The sequence below is a fragment of the Coregonus lavaretus genome (assembly GCF_964263955.1).
Source record: "Coregonus lavaretus genome assembly, chromosome: 25".
NCBI classification, from domain to species: domain Eukaryota; kingdom Metazoa; phylum Chordata; class Actinopteri; order Salmoniformes; family Salmonidae; genus Coregonus; species Coregonus lavaretus.
This window is the reverse complement of record NC_140012.1, coordinates 26,599,719-26,626,850: the sequence shown is the minus strand read 5'-3', so window position 1 is coordinate 26,626,850 and position 27,132 is coordinate 26,599,719. Positions and strand designations below refer to the sequence as shown.

Below are 27,132 nucleotides of genomic sequence, written 5' to 3'. Positions count from 1 at the left end.
AGATGTTGCTTCAATATATCCACATAATTTCCCTTCCTCATGATGCCATCTATTTTGTGAAGTGCACCAGTCCCTCCTGCAGCAAAGCACCCCCAAAGCATGATGCTGCCACCGTGCTTCACGGTTGGGATGTCTTCTTCGGCTTGCAAGCACCCCCTTTTTCCTCCAAACATAACGATGGTCATTATGGCCAAACAGCTCTATTTCATCAGACTAGATGACATTTCTCCAAAAAGTATGATCGTTGTCCCCATGTGCAGTTGCAAACCATAGTCTGGCTTTTTTATGGCGGTTTTGGAGCAGTGGCTTCTTCCTTGCTGAGCAGCCTTTCAGGTTATGTCGATATAGGACTCGTTTTACTGTGGAAATAGATACTTTTGTGCCTGTTTCCTCCAGCATCTTCACAAGGTCCTTTGCTGTTGTTCTGGGATTGATTTGCACTTTTCGCACCAAAGTACGTTATCTCTAGGAGACAGAACGCGTCTCCTTCCTGAGCGGTATGACGGCTGCGTGGTCCCATTGTGTTTATACTTGCGTACTATTGTTTGTACAGATGAACGTGGTACCTTCAGGCATTTGGAAATTGCTCCCAAGGATGAACCAGACTTGTAGAGGTCTACAATTTATTTTCTAAGGTCTTGGCTGATTTCTTTTGATTTTCCCATGATGTCAAGCATAGAGGCACCGAGTTTGAAGGTAGGCCTTGAAATACATCCACAGGTACACCTCCAATTGACTCAAATTATGTCAATTAGCCCATCAGAAGCTTCTAAAGCCATGACATCATTTTCTGGAATTTTCCAAGCTGTTTAAAGGCACAGTCAACTAAGTGTATGTAAACTTCTGACCCACTGGAATTGTGATACAGTGAATTATAAGTGAAATAATCTGTCTGTAAACAATTGTTGGAAAAATTACTTGTGTCATGCACAAAGTAGATGTCCTAACCGTCTTGCCAAAACTATAGTTTGTTAACAAGACATTTGTGGAGTGGTTGAAAAATGAGTTTTAATGACTCCAACCTAAGTGTATGTAAACTTCCGACTTCAACTGTACTTACAAATACCGGTGTGTGTGTGTGTGTGTGTGTGTGTCCGTACCTGTGCCGTAGAGCATGGCCAACAGTATAGAAGAAATCCACGCACAGTCGCTGTATCCCACTCCGAACTCCCTGATCAACTCCTTGAAGAACACACTGACAGCCTTGGGGAAGGCGTAGGAGAACCCAGTGATGACGAACCCTCCGGCCAGCACGGCCCAGCCCCACCCTCCGTCTGGCGCCTTCACATCACTAGGCTCATCGTCTACCATGGCTCCTCCCATGATCCTCTCTGCTAGGAGATTCCCTCAACTTGGGTCAGAACTGAGAGAGAAAAAGAGACAAGGGAATGATTTTAAAAGAATGGCGCTGGAATATATACCGGCCGTTTTACGGGCTCCTGACCAATTCTGCTATATTGCGTGTTATTTTGGCGCTGATCTTAACTTTTTTTAGTATATAATGTTTCCGTCATCGTTTCCTATGACCGAAAAGAGCTTCTGGACAGTGATCACTAACCTTGATTTGGATGAAGATTTCTACTTCAATGAGTCGGTGGCACAGGACATACTGCTCACCCCGGACCAGGCCCCAATCCCAGACACTCAGAAGAGAAAGAGACTGCGATATAGAGGCCGACATCCGGGTACCCTGATGAAACTACGGTGGCGAGTAAATAATCAGCCTCTACCCGCTCTTCTATTGGCCAATGTAGAATCACTGGAGAACAAACTGGACGAGCTCCGTTCGAGACTATTCTATCAACGGGACCTGAAGAACTGTAATATCCTATGTTTCTCGTAAACTTGGCTGAACAAGGCCAATATTCTAGCAGCTTTTTTCTATGCATCGGCAGGACAGAACGGCAGTGTCAGTTAAGCTCAAAGCGGGTGGTGTGCGTCGCTTAATAGCTGGTGCTCGATTAAGGAAGTCTCGAGGTTCTGCTGCCCGAGTTAGAATACCTCATGATAAGCTGTAGACCTTACTATTTACCAAGAGAGTTCTCATTTATATTTTTCATAGCTGTCCATTTACCACGACAAACCAATGCTGGCACTAAGACCGCACTCAACGAGCTGTATAGGGCCACAAGCAAACAAGAAAATGCTCATCCAGAGGCGGCGCTCCTAGTGGCCAGTGATTTTAATGCAGGAAAACTGAAATCCGTTTTATCTAATTTCTACCAGCATGTCACCTGTGCAACTAGAGGTAAAAAAACAAAAACAACTATAGATCACCTTTACTCCACACACACACACACAGAGAGAAGCATACAAAGCTCTCCCTCGCCCTCCATTTGGCAAATCTGACCATAACTCTATCCTCCTGATTTCTACTTACAAGCAAAAACTCAAACAGGAAGTACCAGTGACGTACTCAATACGGAAGTGGTCCGTTGAAGCGGATGCTAAGCTACAGGACTGTTTCGCTTGCCGACTGGAATATGTTCCGGGACTCATCCGATAACTTTGAGGGGTTTACCATATCAGTCACTGGCTTCATTAATAAGTGCATCAATGACGTCGTCTCCGCACAGCGACCGTACCTACATATCACAACCAGAAGCCATGGATTACAGGCAACATTCGCACTGAGCGGAAGGCTAGAGCTGGCGCTTTCAAGGAGTGGGACACTAACCCGGACGCTTATAAGAAATCCCGCTACACCCTCCGACGAACCATCAAAACAGGGAAAGCGTCAATACAGGACTATGATGAAATCCTACTACACTGGCTTTGACATGCATAGAATGTGGCAGGGTTTGCAAATTCTCACGGATTACAAAAGGGAAATATTAAATTCACAAGGTTGCAAGGCCAGATGGATTACCAGGACACATACGCAGAGTATGCGCTGACCAGCTGGCAAGTGTCTTCACTGATATCTTCAAACTCTCCCTGACCCAGTCTGTATTATCTATGTTTCAAGTAGACCACCATAGTCCCTGTGCCCAAGAACAACGCCAAGGTAACATGTCTAAATGACCATCGCCCCGTAGCACTCATCTGTAGCCATGAAATGCTTTGAAAGTCTGGTCAAAGCTCACGTCAACACCATCCCAGACACCCTGGACCCTCTCCAATTCGTATACCAGCCCCAACAGATCCACAGATGACGCAATCTCTATTGCACTCCACACTGCCCTTTCCCACTTGGACAAAAGGAACACCTACGTGAGAATGCTGTTCATTGACTACAGCTCAGCGTTCAACACCATAGTGCCCTCCAAGCTAAGGACCCTGGGACTGAACACCTCCCTCTGCAACTGGATCCTGGACTTCCTGACGGGACACCCCCCAGCTAGTGAGTGTAGGCAACACATCCACCACGCTGACCCTCAACACGGGGGTCCCTCAGGGGTGCGTGCTTATCCCCTCTTGTACTCTGGTTCACCCACGACTGTGTGGCCGCTCACGACTCCAACACTCTCATTAAGTTTGCCGACAACAACGGTGGTAGGCCTGATCACCAATGAGACAGCCTATAGGGAGGAGAGAGACCTGGCAGTGTGGTGCCAGGACAATAAACTCTCCCTCAACGTCAGCAAGACAAAGGAGCTGATCTTGGACTACAGGAAACAGAGGGCCGAGCACACCCCCCATAGAGTACGACAGTATGAGTCATAATACCCTAAAACCTAGCGGTCAAACAGGGAAATGGTTCCAATCATTTTTCCACCATTAATTTTTTGATTTTAGAAACCCAAAATAAGGGCTTAGTTTAGTGTAGGCTTACCCTGGCGTGACGTTTTGATATCCGTGTAAATCTCTCTCGGACAAGGTGACTTTATCAATATATTTGCCTGTATTTAACCGCAAAAATTGAAATACAATTAACTGCTTATGTAGCTATCATACAGAACTACAAATGCCATGATGCTCTGGATGAGACTGCCAAATCGAGGCAAAGGTAAGAATCTCTGGATTAACTATCTAACGTTAACTACATTTAGTAATTAATAAATTGGCAAAATTTCCTTAAAATTGACAATTCTGTGAACTGTCTTGGGCAAGTTTTAAATTTACACAATACCTGTTAGCAAAGGTGTCAGGTAAAGATGACGTGCAGGAGCTTGAAGGGATTTGTAGTCTTGCATGATGTCTACTTTGATGTTGATTAGTGATAAAAGTCACCTTGTCCGAGAGAGATTTACATGATTAATCAAAAACGTCACACCAGGGTAAGCCTACACAAAACACAGCCCTTATTTTAAGTGTTTCTAAAATCCCCTATGGGAAGAAATGAATGGTGGAAAAAAACGATTGGAACCATTTCCTGTTTGACCGCTAGGTTTTATGGGTATTATGACACCTCCACTGTGGGGCTTGAGTCACATCGACGGGGCTGTAGTGGAGCAGGTCGAGAGCTTCAAGTTCCTCGGTGTCCACATCACTAAGGATCGATCATGGTCCAAAAACACCAACAGTCGTGAAGAGGGCACGGGATTTGGCATGGGCCCCTCAGATCCTCAAAAGGTTATACAGCTGCACCATTGAGAGCATTTTGACTGGCTGCATCACTGCTTGGTATGGCATCTGCTTGGCATCCAACTGCATGAAATACAGACATCTCATTTATATAAGTATTCACACCTTTGCAGAAGCACCTTTGGTGGGGATTACAGCTTTGAGTCATCTTGGGTATGTCTGTATCAACTTTGCACATCTGAATTAGGGGATTTTCTTCCATTCTTCCTTTCAGATTTTCTCAACTGCTGTTAAATTAGATGGAGAGCGGTAGTGAACAGCAATCTTCAAATCTTTTCAAATTTTCAATGAGATTCAAATCTGGTTTTTGGCTGGGCAACTCAAGGACTTTCACATTATTGTTCTAAAGCCATAAGCTTAAACTGTATGCTGCTTGGGGTCATTGTCCTGTTGGAACATAAATCTTTGCCCCAGTCTAAGATCATTTGCACTCTGAAGCAGGTTCTCATATTTGGCTCCATTCATTGTGCCCTCTATCCTTACCAGTCTCCCAGTCCCTGCCTTTGAAATGAGTCTCCATAGCATGATGCTGCCACCACCATGCTTCACGGTAGGGATGGTGTTAGACGGGTGATGAGCTGTGCCTTGTTTTCTCCAGCCATAGCGCTTTGCATTCAGGCCAAAGAGTTACATTTTTGTCTCATCAGACCACCACTACTGCCTTATGATCAGTCTTTCACGTGTCTTTTTGCATATTCCAGGCGTGCAGTCATGTGCCTTTTTCTCAGGAGTGGCTTCTTTCTGGGCACTCTACCGTAAAGCCCAGATTGGTGAAGCACTGTAGAGACTTCTCCTTCTGGCAGGTTCTCCCATCTCAGCCAAGGAACTCTGTAGTTCTATCAGAGTGGTCATTGGGTTCTTGGTCACCTCCCTGACCAAGGTCCTTCTTGCCCGGTTGCTCAGTTTGGTCGGACGGCCAACTCTAGGCAGAGTCTGGGTAGTTCCATATTTTTTCAATCTCCGACTGATGGAAACCACTGTGTTCTTGGAAACTTTCAACACTAAAAATAGATATACAGTTGAAGTCGGAAGTTTACATACACTTAGGTTGGAGTCATTAAAACTTGTTTTTCAACCACTCCACAAAATGTCTTGTTAACAAACTATAGTTTTGGCAAGTCGGTTAGGACATCTACTTTGTGCATGACAAGTAATTTTTCCAACAATTGTTTACAGACAGATTATTTCACTTATAATTCACTGTATCACAATTCCAGTGTGTCAGAAGTTTACATACACTAAGTTGACTGTGCCTTTAAACAGCTTGGGAAAATTCCAGAAAATGATGTCATGGCTTTAGAAGCTTCTGATAGGCTAATTGACATAATTTGAGTCAATTGGAGGTGTACCTATGGATGTATTCCAAGGCCTACCTTCAAACTCAGTGCCTCTTTGCTTGACATCAATCAAAAGAAATCAGCCAAGACCTCAAAAGAAATTGTAGACCTCCATAAATCTGGTTAATCCTTGGGAGCAATTTCCAAATGCCTGAAGGTACCACGTTCATCTGTACAAACAATAGTATGCAAGTATAAACACCATGGGACCACGCAGCCGTCATACTGCTCAGGAAGGAGACGTGTTCTGTCTCCTAGAGATGAACGTACTTTGGTGCGAAAAGTGCAAATCAATCCCAGAACAGCAAAGGTCCTTGTGAAGATGCTGAGGGAACAGGTACAAAAGTATCTATATCCACAGTAAAACGACTTCTATATCGACATAATCTGAAAGTCCGCTCAGCAAGGAAGAAGCCACTGCTCCAAAACCGCAACTGCACATGGGGACAAAGATCGTACATTTTGGAGAAATGTCCTCTGGTCTGATGAAATGACCATCGTTATGATTGGAGGAAAAGGGGGGGCTTGCAAGCCGAAGAACACCATCCCAACCGTGAAGCACGGGGGTGGCAGCTGTTTTAGGTCAGTTAGGATCACCACTTTATTTTAAGAATGTGAAATGTCAGTGGGTCAGAAGTTTACATACACTCAATTAGTATTTGGTAGCATTGCCTTTAAATTGTTTAACTTGGGTCAAACGTTTTGGGTAGACTTCCACAAGCTTCCCACAATAAGTTGGGTGAATTTTGGCCCATTCCTCCTGACAGAGCTGGTGTAACTGAGTCAGGTTTGTATGCCTCCTTGCTCGCACACGCTTTTTCAGTTCTGCCCACAAATTTTCTATAGGATTGAGGTCAGGGCTTTCTGATGGCCACTCCAATACCTTGACTTTGTTGTCCTTAAACCATTTTGCCACAACTTTGGAAGTATGCTTGGGGTCATTGTCCATTTGGAAGATCCATTTGCGACCAAGCTTTAACTTCCTGACTGATGTCTTGAGATGTTGCTTCAATATATCCACATCATTTCCCTTCCTCATGATGCCATCTATTTTGTGAAGTGCACCAGTTCCTCCTGCAGCAAAGCACCCCCACAGCATGATTCTGCCACCCCTGTTCTTCATGGTTGTGATGGTGTTCTTCGGCTTGCAAGCCCCCCCCCCCTTTTTCCTCCAAACATAACGATGGACATAATGGCCAAACGGTTCTATTTTTGTTTCATCAGACCAGAGGACATTTCTTTAAAAAGTACGATCTTTGTCCACATGTGCAGTTGCAAACCGTAGTCTGGCATTTTTATGGCGGTTTTGGAGCAGTGGGTTCTTCCTTGCTGAGCGGCATTTCAGATATGTCGATATAGAAGTCGTTTTACTGTGGATATACACTGCTCAAAAAAATAAAGGGAACACTAAAATAACACATCGTAGATCTGAATGAATGAAATAATCTTATTAAATACTTTTTTCTTTACATAGTTGAATGTGCTGACAACAAAATCACACAAAAATTATCAATGGAAATCAAAATGCATCAACCCATGGAGGTCTGGATTTGGAGTCACCCTCAAAATTAAAGTGGAAAACCACACTACAGGCTGATCCAACTTTGATGTAATGTCCTTAAAACAAGTCAAAATGAGGCTCAGTAGTGTGTGTGGCCTCCACGTGCCTGTATGACCTCCCTACAACGCCTGGGCATGCTCCTGATGAGGTGGCGGATGGTCTCCTGAGGGATCTCCTCCCAGACCTGGACTAAAGCATCCTGGAGCGAGACATGATGTCCCAGATGTGCTCAATTGGATTCAGGTCTGGGGAACGGGTGGGCAAGTCCATAGCATCAATGCCTTCCTCTTGCAGGAACTGCTGACACACTCCATCCACATGAGGTCTAGCATTGTCTTGCATTAGGAGGAACCCAGGGCCAACCACACCAGCATATGGTCTCAAAAGGGGTCTGAGGATCTCATCTCGGTACCTAATGGCAGTCAGGCTACCTCTGGCGAGCACATGGAGGGCTGTGCGGCCCCCCAAAGAAATGCCACCCCACACCATGACTGACCCACCGCCAAACCGGTCATGCTGGAGGATGTTGCAGGCAGCAGAACGTTCTCCACGGCGTCTCCAGACTCTGTCACGTCTGTCACGTGCTCAGTGTGAACCTGCGTTCATCTGTGAAGAGCACAGGGCGCCAGTGGCGAATTTGCCAATCTTGGTGTTCTCTGGCAAATGCCAAACGTCCTGCATGGTGTTGGGCTGTAAGCACAACCCCCACCTGTGGACGTCGGGCCCTCATACCGCCCTCATGGATTCTGTTTCTGACCATTTGAGCAGACTCATGCACATTTGTGGCCTGCTGGAGGTCATTTTGCAGGGCTCTGGCAGTGCTCCTCATGCTCCTCCATGCACGAAGGCGGAGGTAGCAGTCCTGCTGCTGGGTTGTTGCCCTCCTACGGCCTCCTCCACATCTCCTGATGTACTGGCCTGTCTCCTAGTAGCGCCTCCATGCTCTGGACACTACGCTGACAGACACAGCAAACCTTCTTGCCACAGCTCGCACTGATGTGCCATCCTGGATGAGCTGCACTACCTGAGCCACATGTGTGGGTTGTAGACTCCGTCTCATGCTACCACTAGAGTGAATGCACCGCCAGCATTCAAAAGTGACCAAAACATCAGCCAGGAAGCAAAGGAACTGAGAAGTGGTCTGTGGTCACCACCTGCAAAACCAGTCCTTTATTGGGGGTGTCTTGCTAATTTCCTATAATTTCCACCTGTTGTCTATTCCATTTGCACAACAGCATGTGAAATGTATTGTCAATCAGTGTTGCTTCCTAAGTGGACAGTTTGATTTCACAGAAGTGTGATTGACTTGGAGTTACATTGTGTTGTTTAAGTTTTCCCTTTATTTTTTTGAGCAGTGTAGATACTTTTGTACCCGTTTCCTCCAGCATCTTCCCAAGTTCCTTTGCTGTTGTTCTGGGATTGATTTGCACTTTTCGCACCAAAGTACGTTCATCTCTAGGAGACAGAATGTGTCTCCTTCCTGAGCGGTATGACGGCTGCGTGGTCCCATGGTGTTTATACTTGTGTCCTATTGTTTGTACAGATGAACGTGGTACCTTCAGGCGTTTGGAAATTGCTCCCAAGGATGAACTAGACTTGTGGAGGTCTACAATTCTTTTTCCTGAGGTCTTGGCTGATTTCTTTTGATTTTCCCATGATATCAAGCAAAGAGGCACTGAGTTTGAAGGTAGATCTTGAAATACATCCACAGGTACACCTCCAATTGACTGAAATTATATCAATTAGCCTATCAGAAGCTTCTAAAGCCATGACATCATTTTCTGGAATTTTCCAAGCTGTTTAAAAGGCACAGTCTACTTAGTGTATGTAAACTTCTGACCCACTGGAATTGTGATACAGTGAATTATAAGTGAAATAATCTGGTCTGTAAACAATTGTTGGAAAAATTACTTGTGTCATGCACAAAGCAGATGTCCTAACCGACTTGCCAAAACTATAGTTTGTTAACAAGAAATGTGTGGAGTGGTTGAAAAATGAGTTTTAATGACTCCAACCTAAGTGCATATAAACTTCAACTGTATATTGAAGCAACATCTCAAGACATCAGTCAGAAAGTTAAAGCTTGGTCGCAAATGGGTCTTCCAAATGGACAATGACCCCAAGCATACTTCCAAAGTTGTGGCAAAATGGCTTAAGGACAACAAAGTCAAGGTATAGATTCTGCTGACATAAACTGTCAACTGTGGGACCTTATATAGACAGGTGTGTTTCTTTCTAAATCATGTCCAAACAATTGAATTGGCCACAGGTGGATTCCAATCCAGTTGTAGTGACATCAAGGATGATCAAAGGAAATAAATAAAAAAACATCTTTTCACTTTATTATTATGGGGTAGTGTGTGTAGATGGGTGTTACGGTAATGAGAAACGTCCACAGGCTGTAACAACAAAATGTGGAATAAGGGGTATGAATAATTTCTAAAGGTAATGCAACTCAATTACCTTTTACAGACTTGTATATAGCCAAGTTACCTTTAAATCATTGAAAATCGATTATATGTTTTACTTTTCTATTATTTCTCAATTTTCATTCTATCTGCATTGTTGGGAAGGGCCCGTAAGTAAGCATTTCACTGATTGATTTGATGTGTACTTAAGTCAGCAATAATAGAGAGGATCACATCAGGGTTAGACACTCAATATTAGGAAGCTGTTCTTAATGTTTTGTACACAGTGTATGCAAATAAATTAACTTGAGCTCATCTAAGGATTACACCTCTAGATGATGCATCATGGGTGAATAAAACCATTCAACTGATTGGAGTTTTTACAGGAACTTGAAAAGGTGTTACATAATGAGACACGTCCACAGACACTTTTTGTACATAGTAAATATTATAGTTTAATGTAAACTTCAACTAGTATACCACTTTTATGAGTTATGGACTAACAGCAGCAACATTGTGTTTTATTCAAATAAATTAGGTTGAAAAAAAAAAAGACATTGTATAAAATGACCTGAGAATATAATCCAGACACATTTCGGTAATGAGAATTTAGGGTGAAAATGTACAAAATTCAGGCGAAAATGTAAAATATTTTAAAATAACTTTCCCAAAAACTAGACATCAGTCCTCAGAATGCTAGTTGATTTTTGCAGATGCATCATGGTTTTGTAACTCAATTTGCAGACATTTTAAAACTGGTTTCATGAGAATCACCCAATTACACAATCATTCACTTGTTAAGCTGGATATCAGAAATATTGTCCTTTAGGTAAGATAATTTAAGATTTTCTGTAAGGTTCAATGTCTTATTGTAGCAGTCTGGTCCCATGCATTCATTTGGGGTAACAATTTTGTGTTGCAAATATGACAACCTCAGTTAAATAGTTACGTATACATGTTCCTATTTTTAGATGACACTAATAAAAAGAAAGGCCATTGGCTTAGTGCATGGCTCCATATTTGTCCATAGAGTGATATGTCCTTGAAGGTCTGCAGAGTTAGTGCTTTCGGGGTGCTTCTCCTCTGCTCTCTTCTCCTCTCACACGGCATGATAAAAGGAGAGTTTGCTATTGCACGTGTGTGTATGTGGATAAGGTGATGTCTTCTGAGAGGGGACAGTTTGTCTGCACCAAGGAAGAATCAACAGTAAATCAACACAAGGAAACATCCTGTTCCAGCGCTCACACCCTGCAGAAAAGACCCCCCACAAACACAGTAGCATACTCCACAGAACAAAAAAAGGGCACCTCACTTCATACCGAGGTGAAATGAGCATGTGATGCGCAACTCAGACTTCCAAGTCAATCACTCACTCACTCAATCAATCAATTTTATTTTATATAGCCCTTCTTACATCAGCTAATATCTCGAAGTGCTGTACAGAAACCCAGCCTAAAACCCCAAACAGCTAGTAATGCAGGTGTAGAAGCACGGTGGCTAGGAAAAACTCCCTAGAAAGGCAAAACCTAGGAAGAAACCTAGAGAGGAACCAGGCTATGAGGGGTGGCCAGTCCTCTTCTGGCTGTGCCGGGTGGAGATTATAACAGAACCATGCCAAGATGTTCAAAAATGTTCATAAGTGACAAGCATGGTCAAATAATAATCAGGAATAAATCTCAGTTGGCTTTTCATAGCCGATCATTAAGAGTTGAAAACAGCAGGTCTGGGACAGGTAGGGGTTCCATAACCGCAGGCAGAACAGTTGAAACTGGAATAGCAGCAAGGCCAGGCGGACTGGCGGACTGGGGACAGACTGACGTCAATGGGACATTTCTGTGAAAATTCAGATCTCAAGTAAGAATATCGCCCATATAATCAATCCATCCGTGTCTACAGTTGAAGTCGGAAGTTTACATACACTTAGGTTGGAGTCATTAAAAATAGTTTTTCAACCACTCCACTAATTTCTTGTTAACAAACTATAGTTTTGGCAAGTCTGTTAGGACATCTACTTTGTGCATGACACAAGTAATTTTTCCAACAGTTGTTTACAGACAGATTATTTCACTGTATCACAATTCCAGTGGGTCAGAAGTTTACATACACTAAGTTGACTGTGCCTTTAAACAGCTTGGACAATTCCAGAAAATGATGTAATGGCTTTAGAAGCTTCTGATAGGCTAATTGACATAATTTGAGTCAATTGGAGGTGTACCTGTGGATGTATTTCAAGGCCTACCTTCAAACTCAGTGCCTCTTTGCTTGACATCATGGGAAAATCAAAAGAAAATAGCCAAGACCTTAGAAAAACAATTGTAGACCTCCACAAGTCTGGTTCATCCTTGGGAGCAATTTCCAAACGCCTGAAGGTACCACGTTCATCTGTGCAAACAATAGTATGGAAGTATAAACACCATGGGACACGCAGCCGTCATACCGCTCAAGAAGGAGACGCGTTCTGTCTCCTAGAGATGAACGTACTTTGGTGCGAAAAGCGCTAATCAATCCCAGAACAACAGCAAAGGACCTTCTGAAGATGCTGAGGGAACAGGTACAAAAGTATCTATATCCACAGTAAAACGAGTCCTATATCGACATAACCTGAAAGGCCGCTCAGCAAGGAAGAAGCCACTGCTCCAAAACCGCCATAAAAAAGCCAGACTACGGTTTGCAACTGCACATGGGGACAAAGATCGTACATTTTGGAGAAATGTCCTCTGGTCTGATGAAACAAAAATAGAACTGTTTGGCCATAATGACCATTGTTATGTTTGGAGGAAAAAGGGGAACGCTTGCAAGCCGAAGAACACCATCCCAACCGTGAAGCACGGGGGTGGCAGCATCATGCTGTGGGGGTGCTTTGCTGCAGGAGGGACTGGTGCACTTCACAATATAGATGGCATCATGAGGAAGGGAAATTATGTGGATATATTGAATCAACATCTCAAGACATCAGTCAGGAAGTTAAAGCTTGGTCGCAAATGGGTCGTCCTAATGGACAATGACCCCAAGCATACTTCCAAAGTTGTGGCAAAATGGCTTAAGGACAACAAAGTCAAGGTACTGGAATGGCCATCACAAAGCCCTGACCTCAATCCTATAGAAAATGTGTGGGCATAACTGAAAAAGCGTGTGCGAGCAAGGAGGCATACAAACCTGACTCAGTTACACCAGCTCTGTCAGGAGGAATGGGCCAAAATTCACCCAACTTATTGTGGGAAGCTTGTGGAAGGCTACCCGAAACGTTTGACCCAAGTTAAACAATTTAAAGGCAATGCTACCAAATACTAATTGAGTGTATGTAAACTTCTGACCCACTGGGAATGTGATGAAAGAAATAAAAGCTTAAATAAATCACTCTACTATTATTGGCATTTCACATTCTTAAAATAAAGTGGTGATCCTAACTGACTTAAGACAGTGAATTTATACTAGGATTAAAATGTCAGGAATTGTGAAAAACTGAGTTTAAATGTATTTGGCTAAGGTGTATGTAAACTTCAGACTTCAACTGTATACAGTGAGGGAAAAAAGTATTTGATCCCCTGCTGATTTTGTACGTTTGCCCACTGAGAAAGAAATGATCCGTCTATAATTTTAATGGTAGGTTTATTTGAACAGTGAGAGACAGAATAACAAACAAATCCAGAAAAACGCATGTCAAAAATGTTATAAATTGATTTGCATTTTTATGAGGGAAATAAGTATTTGACCCCCTCTGAATCAGAAAGATATCTGGCTCCCAGGTGTCTTTTATACAGGTAACGAGCTGAGATTAGGAACACACTCTTAAAGGGAGTGCTCCTAATCTAAGTTTGTTACCTGTATAAAAGACACCTGTCCACAGAAGCAATCAATCAATCCGATTCCAAACTCTCCACCATGGCCAAGACCAAAGAGCTCTCCAAGGATGTCAGGGACAAGATTGTAGACCTACACAAGGCTGGAATGGGCTACAAGACCATCGCCAAGCAGCTTGGTGAGAAGGTGACAACAGTTGGTGCGATTATTCACAAATGGAAGAAACTGTAAAAAAAAAGAACTGTCAATCTCCCTCAGCCTGGGGCTCCATGCAATATCTCACCTCGTGGAGTTGCTATGATCACGAGAACGGTGAGGAATCAGCCCAGAACTACACGGGAGGATCTTGTCAATGATCTCAAGGCAGCTGGAACCATAGTCACCAAGAAAACAATTGGTAACACACTACGTCGTGAAGGACTGAAATCCTGCAGCGCCCGCAAGGTCCCCCTGCTCAAGAAAGCACATATACAGGCCTGTCTGAAGTTTGCCAATGAACATCTGAATGATTCAGAGGAGAACTGGGTGAAAGTGTTGTGGTCAGATGAGACCAAAATCGAGCTCTTTGGCATCAACTCAACTCGCCGTATTTGGAGGAGGAGGAATTCTGCCTATGACCCCAAGAACACCATCCCCACCGTCAAACATGGAGGTGGAAACATTATGCTTTGGGGGTGTTTTTCTGCTAAGGGGACAGGACAACTTCACCGCATCAAAGGGACGATGGACGGGGCCATGTACCGTCAAATCTTGGGTGAGAACCTCTTTCCCTCAGCCAGGGCATTGAAAATGGGTCGTGGATGGGGTATTCCAGCATGACAATGACCCAAAACACATGGCCAAGGCAACAAAGGAGTGGCTCAAGAAGAAGCACATTAAGGTCCTGGAGTGGCCTAGCCAGTCTCCAGACCTTAATCCCATAGAAAATCTGTGGAGGGAGCTGAAGGTTCGAGTTGCCAAACGTCAGCCTCGAAACCTTAATGACTTGGAGAAGATCTGCAAAGAGGAGTGGGACAAAATCCCTCCTGAGATGTGTGCAAACCTGGTGGCCAACTACAAGAAACATCTGACCTCTGTGATTGCCAACAAGGGTTTTGCCACCAAGTACTAAGTAATGTTTTGCAGAGGGGTCAAATACTTATTTCCCTCATTAAAATGCAAATCAATAAAATAAAATAAATAGACATGAGATTTTCTGGATTTTGTTGTTGTTATTCTGTCTCTCACTGTTCAAATAAACCTACCATTAAATTTATAGACTGATCATGTCTTTGTCAGTGGGCAAACGTACAAAATCAGCAGGGGATCAAATACTTTTTTCCCCTCACTGTATATCGCCCATATACTCCATGAGGTTAGCTAGAAACACAAGTGTCAATCCTGATAATGAAAAGGCACCCACAAAATAATATTCAAGGAACTTAGTTGCATGTCATTTGCGGCGTGCAAGCACATGAGCAAAGTCATTGTTCTGGGAGTGTGGTGCCAGGAAAATTACCTCTCACTCAACATCAACAAAACAAAGGAGATGATCGTGGACATCAGGAAACAGCGGTCTCTATCCACATCGACGGGACCGCAGTGGAGAAGGAGGAAAGCTTCAAGTTCCTTGGCGTACACATCACCGACAAACTAAAATGGTCCACCCACGGAGATAGTGTGGTGAAGAAGGCGCAACCGAACCTCTTCAGCCTCCTGAGAAATTCGGCCTGGCACCTAAAACCCTCAAACTTTTACAGATGCACAATTGAGAGCATCCTGTCGGGCTGTATCGCCGCCTGGTACGGCAACTGCACCGCCCACAACCGCAGGGCTCTCCAGAGAGTGGTGCAGTCTGCCGAACGCATTACCGGGGGCAAACTACCCACCCTCCAAGACACATACAACACCCGATGTCACAGGAAGGCCAAAAAGATCATCAAGGACATCAACCACCAGAGCCACTGCCTGTTCACCCCGCTATCATCCAGAAGGCGAGGTCAGTACAGGTGCATCAAAGCTGGGACCGAGAGAATGAAAAACAGCTTCTATCTCAAGGCCATCAGACTGTTAAATTGCCATCACTAGTACATTAGAGGCTGCTGCTGCCTATTGAAACACTGGCCACTTTAAGAAATGGAACACTAGTCACTTTAATAATGTTTACATATCTTGCACTACTCATCTCATATGTATATACTGCATTCTATAATATTCTACTGTATCTGTCCATTCCGCTCTGTCATTGCTTGTCCATATATGCATTCTTAAATCCCATTCTTTACTAGTTGTGTGTATATGTTGTGAAATTGTTAGATATTACTTGTTAAGATATTACTGCACTGTCGGAGCTAGAAGCACAAGCATTTCGCTACACCCACTATAACATCTGCTAAACACGTGTATGTGACAAATAAAATGTGATTTGATTTGTAGCCTATCATTTCACTATCCTTGTGAGAACCATTAGCATTGGCTGACTTGACTTTGCTGTACCGCAGTTTGCAAGCAGCTTACCTATCAAAAGGTGGCACTGTGTCCATTACAAAATACACTGAACAAAAATATAAAGGCAACATGCAAAGTGTTGGTCCCATGTTTCATGAGCTGAAATAAAAGATCCCATACATTTTCCATACACACAAAAAGCTAATTACTCTCAAATTTGGTGCACAAATTTGATTACATCCCTGTTAGTGAGCATTTCTCCTTTGCCAAGACAATCCATCCACCTGACAGGTGTGGCATATCAAGAAGCTAATTAAACAGCATGATTATTTCACAGATGCACCTGGTGCTGCGGACAAAAGGATACTAAAATGTGCAGTTTGGTCACACAACACAATGCCACAGATGTCTCAAGTTGAGGGAGAGTGCCATTGTCATGCTGACTGCAGGAAAGTCCACCAGAGCTGTTGCCAGAGAATTGAATGTTCATTTCTCTACCATAAGTCGCCTCCAACATCGTTTTAGAGAATTTGGCAGTGCGTCCAACTGCAGACCATGTGTAACTACACTAGCCCAGGACCTCCACATCTGGCTTCTTCACCTGCGAGATCGTCTGAGACCAGCCTCCCAGACAGCTGATGAACCTGTGGGTTTGCACAACCAAAGAATTTCTGTACAAACTGTCAAAAAGTGCCTCAGGGAAGTTCATCTGCGTGCTCGTCGTCCTCACCAGGGACTTGATCTAACTGCAGTTTGGCTTCGTAACCGACTTCAGTGGGCAAATGCTCACCTTCAATGGCCACTGGCACGCTGAGAAGTGTGTCAACGTTGTGAACAGAGTGCCCCATGGTGGCGGTGGGGTTATGGTATGGGCAGGCATAAGCTACGGACAACGAACACAATTGCATTTTATCGATGGCAATTTTAATGCACAGAGATACCGGGATGAGATCCTGAGGCCCATTGTCATGCCTTCCATCCGCCACCATCACCAGGCAAAGTTCCTCAAAGGTTATCCCCCTCGGCAGGTAATAACCAGAAATATTCACAAGATCAGCTGGCCCTTTTGGTTCTGGAGCTGGATTTGTTATAAGCATTGATTTAGGGACAACATCGCCAATGATGGAACCACCAGCATATCCTTGACTTTGCCATCTATTGTTAATCTTTTGAATATTTCATATTTCAGGTTATTATGCCGAGGGGGATACACTTTGAGGAACTTTGCCTGAGATCTGAAGACTCAAATACTTGTTGCCACTGATGTCTTTCAGGAGAAGGGTCCTGGTCGCTAACAACTTGGCCGCGTCAATGCTCTGGCACAGGCTGATGGTGTTGGACAGTCTCGTCAAGCCACTGCAGAGGTTACTGGTGGATTTATTTTGGTCTGGCCAACACTGGATATGTGCAGAAGTGTTATACCTCCCTTTGCATGAGAGGGGCCAAGGGCTGGTGGACACTGAGTCCAGAGTGAAAGCTTTCCGTCCACAAGCTGCACAGAGACTTCTGTACAGCAGGAGGTGTGCTGGAGAGACACTGTTTGGGCTGTTCTGAGGAGAGCAGGGGACCTTGGGTACAACAGGCACTTGCTCCTGTTGGATCTGGAGCAGGTCGATATGTCAGCTATTACATTGTTCTACCGCGCTGTGCTTTGAGGTGTGGAAAAAGACTCTGTTCACAGAGATGTTTCAAAGGCAGGAGCATGGATAATGGAGGAGCCACTCTTTCACAACCCACTCATCCAGACCTGTACTGATCTCTGCTAGCTTGCGTGCCAGGCTTGTGAGTGGGGTTCACTAAGTAGGGTGACCTGCCAGAATTGGCTGGGTGGAAATCTGCCAGCAACATGGCGGAGGCTTCCTCCATAAAGTCAACGAAGCGGCTGCAGCAGGTGGTGGAGCGGGTCTGTGCTGCACTACCAGGCTTGTTCAGAGAGCTACTGTGTGGTGGGGGTGTCTGTCCTGTTGGGAAGAGAGTGCAGCATCTGTTTTCTTCTTGTTCTAGGCTGTTAGGGTTGTTTTCTGTCCTGGGTGGGTGGTGTACAGGCCTAGGGTTGGGGCTGACTCTGGACCTATACGTTGGAGGGCCTAGGTAAAGCTTAGTCAACAGGTGAAGGGACTGCCTAGTAAATTACCTGTTAGGGCAGGCAAAAATGGCAATGTGGAAGACCAGGAAACATGAGATGCAGGGGGTGGAGTGTACGGGCCCCAGAGCTGAGCTGCTGGGGAGGGCTCGGCTGACACTGGAGCATGTATATGGAGGGCTGGTGAACCGTTTGGGGATTTTGTAGTGGTGTGAGGCCTCAGGTGGGGTTGTGGACAAGGAGGGGGGGCTTGTTTCTAGGTCTGTTAAAATTCACTCACTGGCCCAGCCTGGGACAATTTAGACTTGTGAGTGTGAAAAACAAAATACAGCACACTGGTGTCCTTGTATGCCCCACAATATTTTAGTGGTTTTGGTCAACAAACCTTTGTCAGAGACTTGTGAGTGGTCATAGTGCACTCATGTCCGGTCATAGCGCAATGACTAAATGTGCATGTCACATTTGAATGAGTGGGTACTTCCTCACTGAAGATATAAAATACTGATGGATGCTTTTCAGAATGGACTTTATCGTGCATTTACATCAGAAAGTGTTGTTATATGATCAGATTTGCATCTACAACAGCTGACAACGTCAGATTAACATATAGTGCAGAACAGTTGTCATATAACTGGCAGTAAGAACCCTTTATGAGCACCTTTTATTTTCTACAACATATGACTAGATCTGGCAAAAATCTAAAAAATCTAAATTATATCTTGCCACTAAAAACACATTCAGCAAGCCTTTTTTGTGCCAGCGACACTGCAGAATACATTTTAAAAGTCAAAGTAGACATCACATTTCAAAGCATTATATCTATAGCAAAGTGCCTACCCTTGATGCGGCTCTAACTCTCTGAATGGGACGGGAGGTGTGCACGCATGCATGTCTACTGTATGAACTACTCCAGTGTCACGTGTAGCCGCCTGGCTCCCAACCAACAGGCAAACATACATACTTCTCCACTTGCCCCACCCTTCTATAGCAGTGTGCCCCGACCCCTCACACACAATGCAGCATTCAGCAAGCACCCTACTATCAGCCCTCCTAAAATAAGACCCTGACATTTTCCATCCCAGGACGGACGGACACCCAGCAAAAAAGGTGGTGATAAAGCTGCAATGGGTAAATTGTTGAAAGACTCAGACAGACAATAACTTGACGCTTATCTTTTAGCATTGCATGCAAAGTATTGACTTATGCGTCACGTCTCCTAATGCATATCTTTTTGCAAAAGCTTATCAGACTGACTGACACAAAGGCTCTGCATGGTCAATCCGACGTCTGCAGTGGCCATACAGCATTACTGCGATATGGCCTCTGCAGAAGTCAGGGCATTTATACTTCTTGCACGTCGCTGAGCAGGACAGAGCTGTTGTGAAGGAAGTTGCCAAGGAAGTCAGTTTGTGTTTATACTGGACCACCCGCTCCCACCGTCAACCAATCATGTCAATGCGGAGCGATACGGAGCCCTCCGCATTGTTACCAAATTTTGGCGGCGTAAGGCACGGAGCTCAATCTGGCCTCTGCATGCCTCCGGAGGCTACGCAATTGCGTCACACCCTCCATACGGCGCCTCAGACCACATTTTCGGATCAAGCATAAATGGCTTTTATCAGTTGACACAAGGCTGCACACACCTTTCTCTGTGGATAACAGGCCATGCCGTACATGCAGGAAACATTCAGACCTTTAGGGAAGAGGGGTGCACTGATACCGTGTTGCTCACACCTCTCCACTGCCTAGAAGGCTAAGTGTCCATTTGGATTGGACATCCCACTGCATCAACAGGGAATGCTTTCCTGCTAGGACTTCTGCCTGCCCAAACTGACACACAACACATTTGCAAACACACACACACTCACACACCTGTGGCTCTGATCCTCGTAGACCACTAATTGGCTATGGCAGACTACAGAGGTCTGCTCAGGATATTCAAGGCTAAAGAACCAGTGGGACCAGCCAGGTTGTGTCACAGGCTACATCTTTCCCCTCTACACCAACACTATAGCACAAACAGTCTGGGACAGGAAAAGCCTTGGGAACTGTTCTAAACGACTATACTGTTATTACAGAAACATGGCATTCCTTAATGCACCCAACTGAATAGAGCCGATAGAAAGTCAGCAGTCACACACACACCATGGTGTTAAAGGATAAGCAGCCTATTGACCTGGACATAAGCCAGTAGGTTCCAAATCATTATATTACAAAAACACATTATATTACAAAAACACAACCATTAGGCTAAGCACTTCCCAATCGAAATGTACAACTATTACTTCTCATTGCAAACATAATGTTCCCGTCCAGCAAAGTAACCAGTGATCTAAAGTTTAAATGCAACAAATGTTTCACACACACAAGTTATTTTCAAAGATAGCTAACAGCAAGGGAGTTGCAATAACAACACAGTTCTACTCTCAAACTCTACGCGGCATTCTACCTTCTCCCTACAGTTTTCAGCCATTAGCTTTGCCCACGACTACCTCATGTGAACTACAATCCCAACAATGTGTTAACGTTTGGCCCATATCTTTCATCAACTAGAAATAATTATTCAAATAAGAAAGAAACTGCTACAGTAAGTGTTGCACAGATCCATACAGCTATGGGTGCCTCCATCCTACGAAACTACATTTCTGCTACACTTCCTGATTTAAAGCTTACACACAGGTGTTCGGCGCATGTTAGTTAACTAATTAGCACTTTGAGATATGGCCATGTGGGAACATTAACCCTAACATGGTGTGTATCTTTTTATTTTTATTATCATTTCTCGCTGATATGAAAGCTAAGGAGGTCCTTATGCTTCCAAAACCGTACTGCAAGCAGCGTTCAGATTTGAGCATCAGGGCTCTTAACAAAACTCCCCTGCATAGAAGATGCCTTCTTCCAATTACATTTACATTTTAGTCATTTAGCAGACGCTCTTATCCAGAGTGACTTACAGGAGCAATTAGGGCTAAGTGCCTTGCTCAAGGGCACATCGACAGATTTTTCACCTAGTCGGCTCGGGGATTAGAACCAGCGACCTTTCGGTTACTGGCACAACGCTCTTAACCACTAAGCTACCTGCCGTCCAATGACTTACAGTGAGGGAAAAAAGTATTTGATCCCCTGCTGATTTTGTACATTTGCCCACTGACAAAGAAATTATCAGTCTATAATTTTTATGGTAGGTTTATTTGAACAGTGAGAGACAGAATAATAATTTTAAAAATCCAGAAAAAACGCATGTCAAAAATATTATAAATTGATTTGCATTTTAATGAGGGAAATAAGTATTTGACCCCCTCTCAATCAGAAAGATTTCTGGCTCCCAGGTGTCTTTTATACAGGTAACGAGCTGAGATTAGGAGCACACTCTTAAAGGGAGTGCTCCTAATCTCAGCTTGTTACCTGTATAAAAGACACCTGTCCACAGAAGCAATCAATCAATCCGATTCCAAACTCTCCACCATGGCCAAGACCAAAGAGCTCTCCAAGGATGTCAGGGACAAGATTGTAGACCTACACAAGGCTGGAATGGGCTACAAGACCATCGCCAAGCAGCTTGGTGAGAAGGTGACAACAGTTGGTGCGATTATTCGCAAATGGAAGAAACACAAAAGACCTGTCAATCTCCCTCGGCCTAGGGCTCCATGTAAGATCTCACCTCATGGAGTTGCAATGATCATGAGAATGGTGAGGAATCAGCCCAGAACTACACGGGAGGATCTTGTCAATGATCTCAAGGCGGCACACTACGCCGTGAAGGACTGAAATCCCGCAGCACCCGCAAGGTCCCCCTGCTCAAGAAAGCACATATACAGGCCCGTCTGAAGTTTGCCAATGAACATCTGAATGATTCAGAGGAGAACTGGGTGAAAGTGTTGTGGTCAGATGAGACCAAAATCGAGCTCTTTGGCATCAACTCAACTCGCCGTGTTTGGAGGAGGAATGCTGCCTATGACCCCAAGAACACCATTCCCACTGTCAAACATGGAGGTGGAAACATTACGCTTTGGGGGTGTTTTTCTTCTAAGGGGACAGGACAACTTCACCGTATCAAAGGGATGATGGACGGTGCCATGTACCGTCAGATCTTGGGTGAGAACCTCCTTCCCTCAGCCAGGGCATTGAAAATGGGTCGTGGATGGGTATTCCAGCATGACAATGACCCAAAACACACGGCCAAGGCAACAAAGGATGGGTATTCCAGCATGACAATGACCCAAAACACACGGCCAAGGCAACAAAGGAGTGGCTCAAGAAGAAGCACATTAAGGTCCTGGAGTGGCCTAGCCAGTCTCCAGACCTTAATCCCATAGAAAATCTGTGGCGGGAGCTGAAGGTTCAAGTTGCCAAACGTCAGGCTCGAAACCTTAATGACTCGGAGAAGATCTGCAAAGAGGAGTGGGACAAAATCCCTCCTGAGATGTGTGCAAACCTGGTGGCCAACTACAAGAAACGTCTGACCTCTGTGATTGCCAACAAGGGTTTTGCCACCAAGTACTAAGTCATGTTTTGCAGAGGGGTCAAATACGTATTTCCCTCATTAAAATGCAAATCCATTTATAACATTTTTGACATGCGTTTTTCTGGATTTTTTTGTTGATATTCTGTCTCTCACTGTTCAAATAAACCTACCATTAAAATAGACTGATCATGTCTTTGTCAGTGGGCAAACGTACAAAATCAGCAGGGGATCAAATACTTTTTTCCCCTCACTGTATGTGTAATGTAATGGAACTGAGCGTCATGAGCAAGGGGTACCCCGTTCCCAGCAATTTTGCCACCCTAGTTAAGATCAAAATGCACACAAATGGCCTAAGAATTCCAGAGATTCTCACGTGACCCATTATATTGGCTATCAGTAATATTGAGCGATATCAGCCAATAGGGTTGACAGTTTGAAAGTGCAGTTGGGGCATAATATAGAGTCGACACTTACTTGAGCTACATTTTGCATAACTTTTAGGAGCAGGCCAATTTGTAAGCAAAGTAAAATACATGTGTTATCAATATTCATTTCCATAGCCTATCATATAGGAAGCTAAAGACAACTGCGCCGTGCTTCTCTGCCATATAGTCTATGCATATAGCCGACAGTCTATTTAATTGAGACCACGCATAGGGGCATTTGATCTCGCACGCCCAACAAGAGGTAGGCTACTGTACAAGCAGCATTATCCTATGAGAGTTTGACAAATAGGTGCTTAAATTACAGCTGTCTACCAAAAATATCAACGGGTATGAAACTTTAATCATGCCAATGTTTAAAAAATAACCTATTGATCAGGGTTGTTCTTACCTGACGAAGCTTTCTCTGTAGCGTCTTCGGGACTGGAACATGCGTTCACGCCTCCTTCTCGTGGCGTATTTATTTCAGGTTCCGGATTTACTGGAAACCCATTTGCCGTGGCTAATGCCGCGTTCAAAACAACTGGGAACTCGGAAAAATACGAGATCAAATCATGACGTCAGTGATCTTCAAATCGGAAAGTCGGAGCTCTAGAAAGAAGCCTGAGTTCCCGAGTTGGAATTCCGAGTTGGATGACCGTTAAAATATAATTTCCCCAGTCGGCACTCGTTTTTTTTCCGAGTTCCCAGTTGTTATGAATACACTGAGGTCGGAAGTCGCAGATTTTCGAGTTCCCAGTTGTTTTGAATGCGGCATTTTGCAGCGTTCACGTGCTAGTCGGAAAAAGATTTCTGCGCATTCACTTTAAAAAAAGGTGTATTATTATTATCTTTGTTTTATGTAGCTACTGCCCACTCTGCTGCCTACGCAGCTCCTGCTCACGCCTCGATCAGACTGACAGCACTATTGCATCAATACGGGATAATACATTCTGCAGTCAAACTTTTTAAATTTTGTAATCCAACATTTTAAATCAAATCAAAGTTTATTGGTTGTGTACACATATTTGCAGATGTTATCTCAGGTGAATCAAAAATGCTTGTGTTTCTAGCTCCAACAGTGCAGGAAAAGCCTACCTAGCAAAAACAATACAAATAATAATAATACACACAAAATCCTTATTTTTTCTTAATTTAAGAAATATCAGAATGAGCAATGTCAAAAGCCTGATTATAAATATATTTATACATATGTATATACATATTGAAAAAATATATAAATGCAACATGAGCTGAAATAAAATATCCGCACAAAAAGCTTAATTCTCTCAAATATTGTGCACAAATTTGTTTAAATCCCTGTTAGTGAGTATTTCTCCTTTGCCAAGATAATCCATCCACCTGACAGGTGTGGCATATAAAGAAGCGGATTATTACACAGGTGCACCTAGTGCTGGGGACAATAAAAGGCTACTCTAAAATGTGCAGTTTTGTCATACAATACAATGCCACAGATGTCTCAAGTTTTGAGCAGACTATGGTGGTCTGCTTGAAATATGTTGGTATTACAGACTCAGTCAGGGACAGGTTGAAAATGTCAGTGAAGACACTTGCCAGTTGGTCAGCGCATACTCGGAGTACACGTCCTGGTAATCCTCAATGCCATCGGAAGAATCCCGGAACATATTCCAGTCTGTGCTAGCAAAACAGTCCTGTAGCTTAGCATCTGCGTCATCTGACCACTTCCGTGGTAGTATGCTTGGTAGTATGCCAGAAGAGATGAGCAGTGGATGAGGTTTTTGTACTATTGTTTAGTATGATTGCATGCATGTGATATCAGCTTTAGTACGGTCCTGCCCTCAGGACTATGTAACCAGTTATATAAATGATATAACTGGTTTCAGTGATATATTTCTCTTGAATTCTGATTTCTGTCAGAAGACATGTTTCCACAGGCAAGGCGCACCCACCAAAAGACTGAGCAGGTGGGTAAGTGTGTGTGTGAGAGAGCCCACTATTTCTTACTTTAAGTCAACACTTTCTAGTATTATGTGTGTGTGAGTGTGAGAGAGAGAGAGAGAGAGAGAGAGAGAGAGAGAGAGAGAGAGAGAGAGAGAGAGAGAGAGAGAGAGAGAGAGAGAGAGAGAGAGAGATCTGTTTGGAGGAAGAGGTGTACACTACCGGTCAAAAGTTTTAGAACACCTACTCATTCAAGGGTTTTTCTTTATTTTACTATTGTCTACAATGTAGAATAATAGTGAAGACATCGAAACTATGAAATAACACATATGGAATCATGTAGTAACCAAAAAAGTGTTAAACAAATCAAAATATATTTTATATTTGAGATTCTTCAAAGTAGCCACCCTTTGCCTTGATGACAGCTTTGCACACTCTTGGCATTCTCTCAATCAGCGTCACCTGGAATGCTTTTCCAACAGTCTTGAATGAGTTCCCACATATGCTGAGCACTTGTTGGCTACTTTTCCTTCACTCTGCGGTCCGACTCATCCCAAACCATCTCAATTTGGTTGAGGTTGGGGGATTGTGGAGGCCAGGTCATCTGATGCAGCACTCCATCACTTGCCTTCTTGGTAAAATAGCCCTTACACAGCTTGGAGGTGTGTTGGGCCATTGTCCTGTTGAAAAACAAATGATAGTCCCACTAAGTCCAAACCAGATGGGATGGCGTATCACTGCAGAATGCTATGGTAGCCATGCTGATTTAGTGTGCCTTGAATTCTAAATAAATCACAGACAGTGTCACCAGCAAAGCACCCCCACACCATAAAACCTCCTCCTCCATGCTTTACGGTGGGAACTACACATGCGCAGATCATCCGTTCACCCACACCACGTCTCACAAAGACATGGCGATTGGAACCAAAAATCTCACATTTGGACTCCAGACCAAAGGACACATTTCCACCGGTCTAATGTCCATTGCTCGTGTTTCTTGGCCCAAGCAAGTCTCTTCTTATTATTGGTGTCCTTTAGTAGTGGTTTCTTTGCAGCAATTAGACCATGAAGGCCTGATTCACACAGTCTCCTCTGAACAGTTGATGTTGAGATGTGTCAGTTACTTGAACTCTGTGAAGCATTTATTTTGGCTGCAATTTACGAGGCTGGTAACTCTAATGAACTTATCCCCTGCAGCAGCGGTAACTCTGGGTTTTCCATTCCTGTGGCGGACCTCATGAGAGCCAGTTTTATCATAGCGCTTGATGGTTTTTGCGACTGCATTTGAAGAAACGTTAAAAGTTATTTAAATGTTTCGTATTGACTGACCTTCATGTCTTACAGTAATGATGGACTGTCGTTTCTCTTTGCTTATTTGAGCTGTTCTTGCCATAATATGGACTTGGTCTTTTACCAAATAGGGCTATCTTCTGTATACCCCGCTACCTTGTCACAACACAACTGATTGGCTCAAACGCATTAAGAAGGAAAGAAATTCCACAAATTAACTTTTAAGAAGGCACACCTGATAATTGAAATGCATCCCAGGTGACTACCTCATGAAGCTGGTTGAGAGAATGCCAAGAGTGTGCAAAGCTGTCATCAAGGCAAAGGGTGGCTACTTTGAAGAATCTCAAATATAAAATATATTTTGATTTGTTTAACACTTTTTTGGTTACTACATGATTCCATGTGTTATTTCATAGTTTTGATGTCTTCACTATTATTCTACAATGTAGAAAATAGTAAAAATAAAGAAAATCCCTTGAATGAGTAGGTGTTCTAAAACTTTTGACCGGTAGTGTAGTCATGATGACGCATGTGACCAAAGGCAGGTAGAGTAGGTCAGGTGAGTGGTGCCAGGTGAGTAAAGGTGAGTTCCAGGCAGGTGTATTGGTTACCTCTGTCATCAGCTTATTTTGTCTCTCTGCATGGCAGCAGCACATAACTTCTCTGGCTGGCTGTCAATGAGGAACCTCGTTTAATCAGTCTCTATCTCTATCCAAGTATCCATATGGTGAATGCTTTGTATACAGTTTTTATAACAATAAATTACATTACACAGCAATCAACATCATGTTTTCTCATGTGCGTGCATAAAAGAGGGCCATATCAGCTATTTGATGAAGTATTCTGAACCCATTAAAGACCTTAACAAGTTTGTATATTATTATACTTTTT

The 27,132-nt window shown here is 43.7% G+C and overlaps 2 protein-coding genes across 2 annotated transcripts in view; one reads left to right on the top strand and one right to left on the bottom strand.

Moving 5' to 3' along the window:
• The window catches only part of LOC311101127 (monocarboxylate transporter 4-like), a 41,090-nt gene extending 17,580 nt beyond the window's left edge, over window positions 1-23,510 (bottom strand). Inside the window, exons 1-2 of the mRNA XM_084142189.1 lie at window positions 23,444-23,510; window positions 1,101-1,363 (exon numbers count right to left, since the gene is read on the bottom strand). Coding sequence (XP_083998315.1) covers window positions 1,101-1,323 — 223 coding nt within the window. The 5' untranslated portion in view covers window positions 1,324-1,363; window positions 23,444-23,510. The remainder of the gene's footprint in view (window positions 1-1,100; window positions 1,364-23,443) is intronic.
• LOC311100351 (putative nuclease HARBI1) overlaps window positions 1-27,132 on the top strand; it is a 1,214,110-nt gene that overhangs the window by 814,476 nt on the left and 372,502 nt on the right. The gene's annotated exons all lie outside the window — the stretch shown is intronic.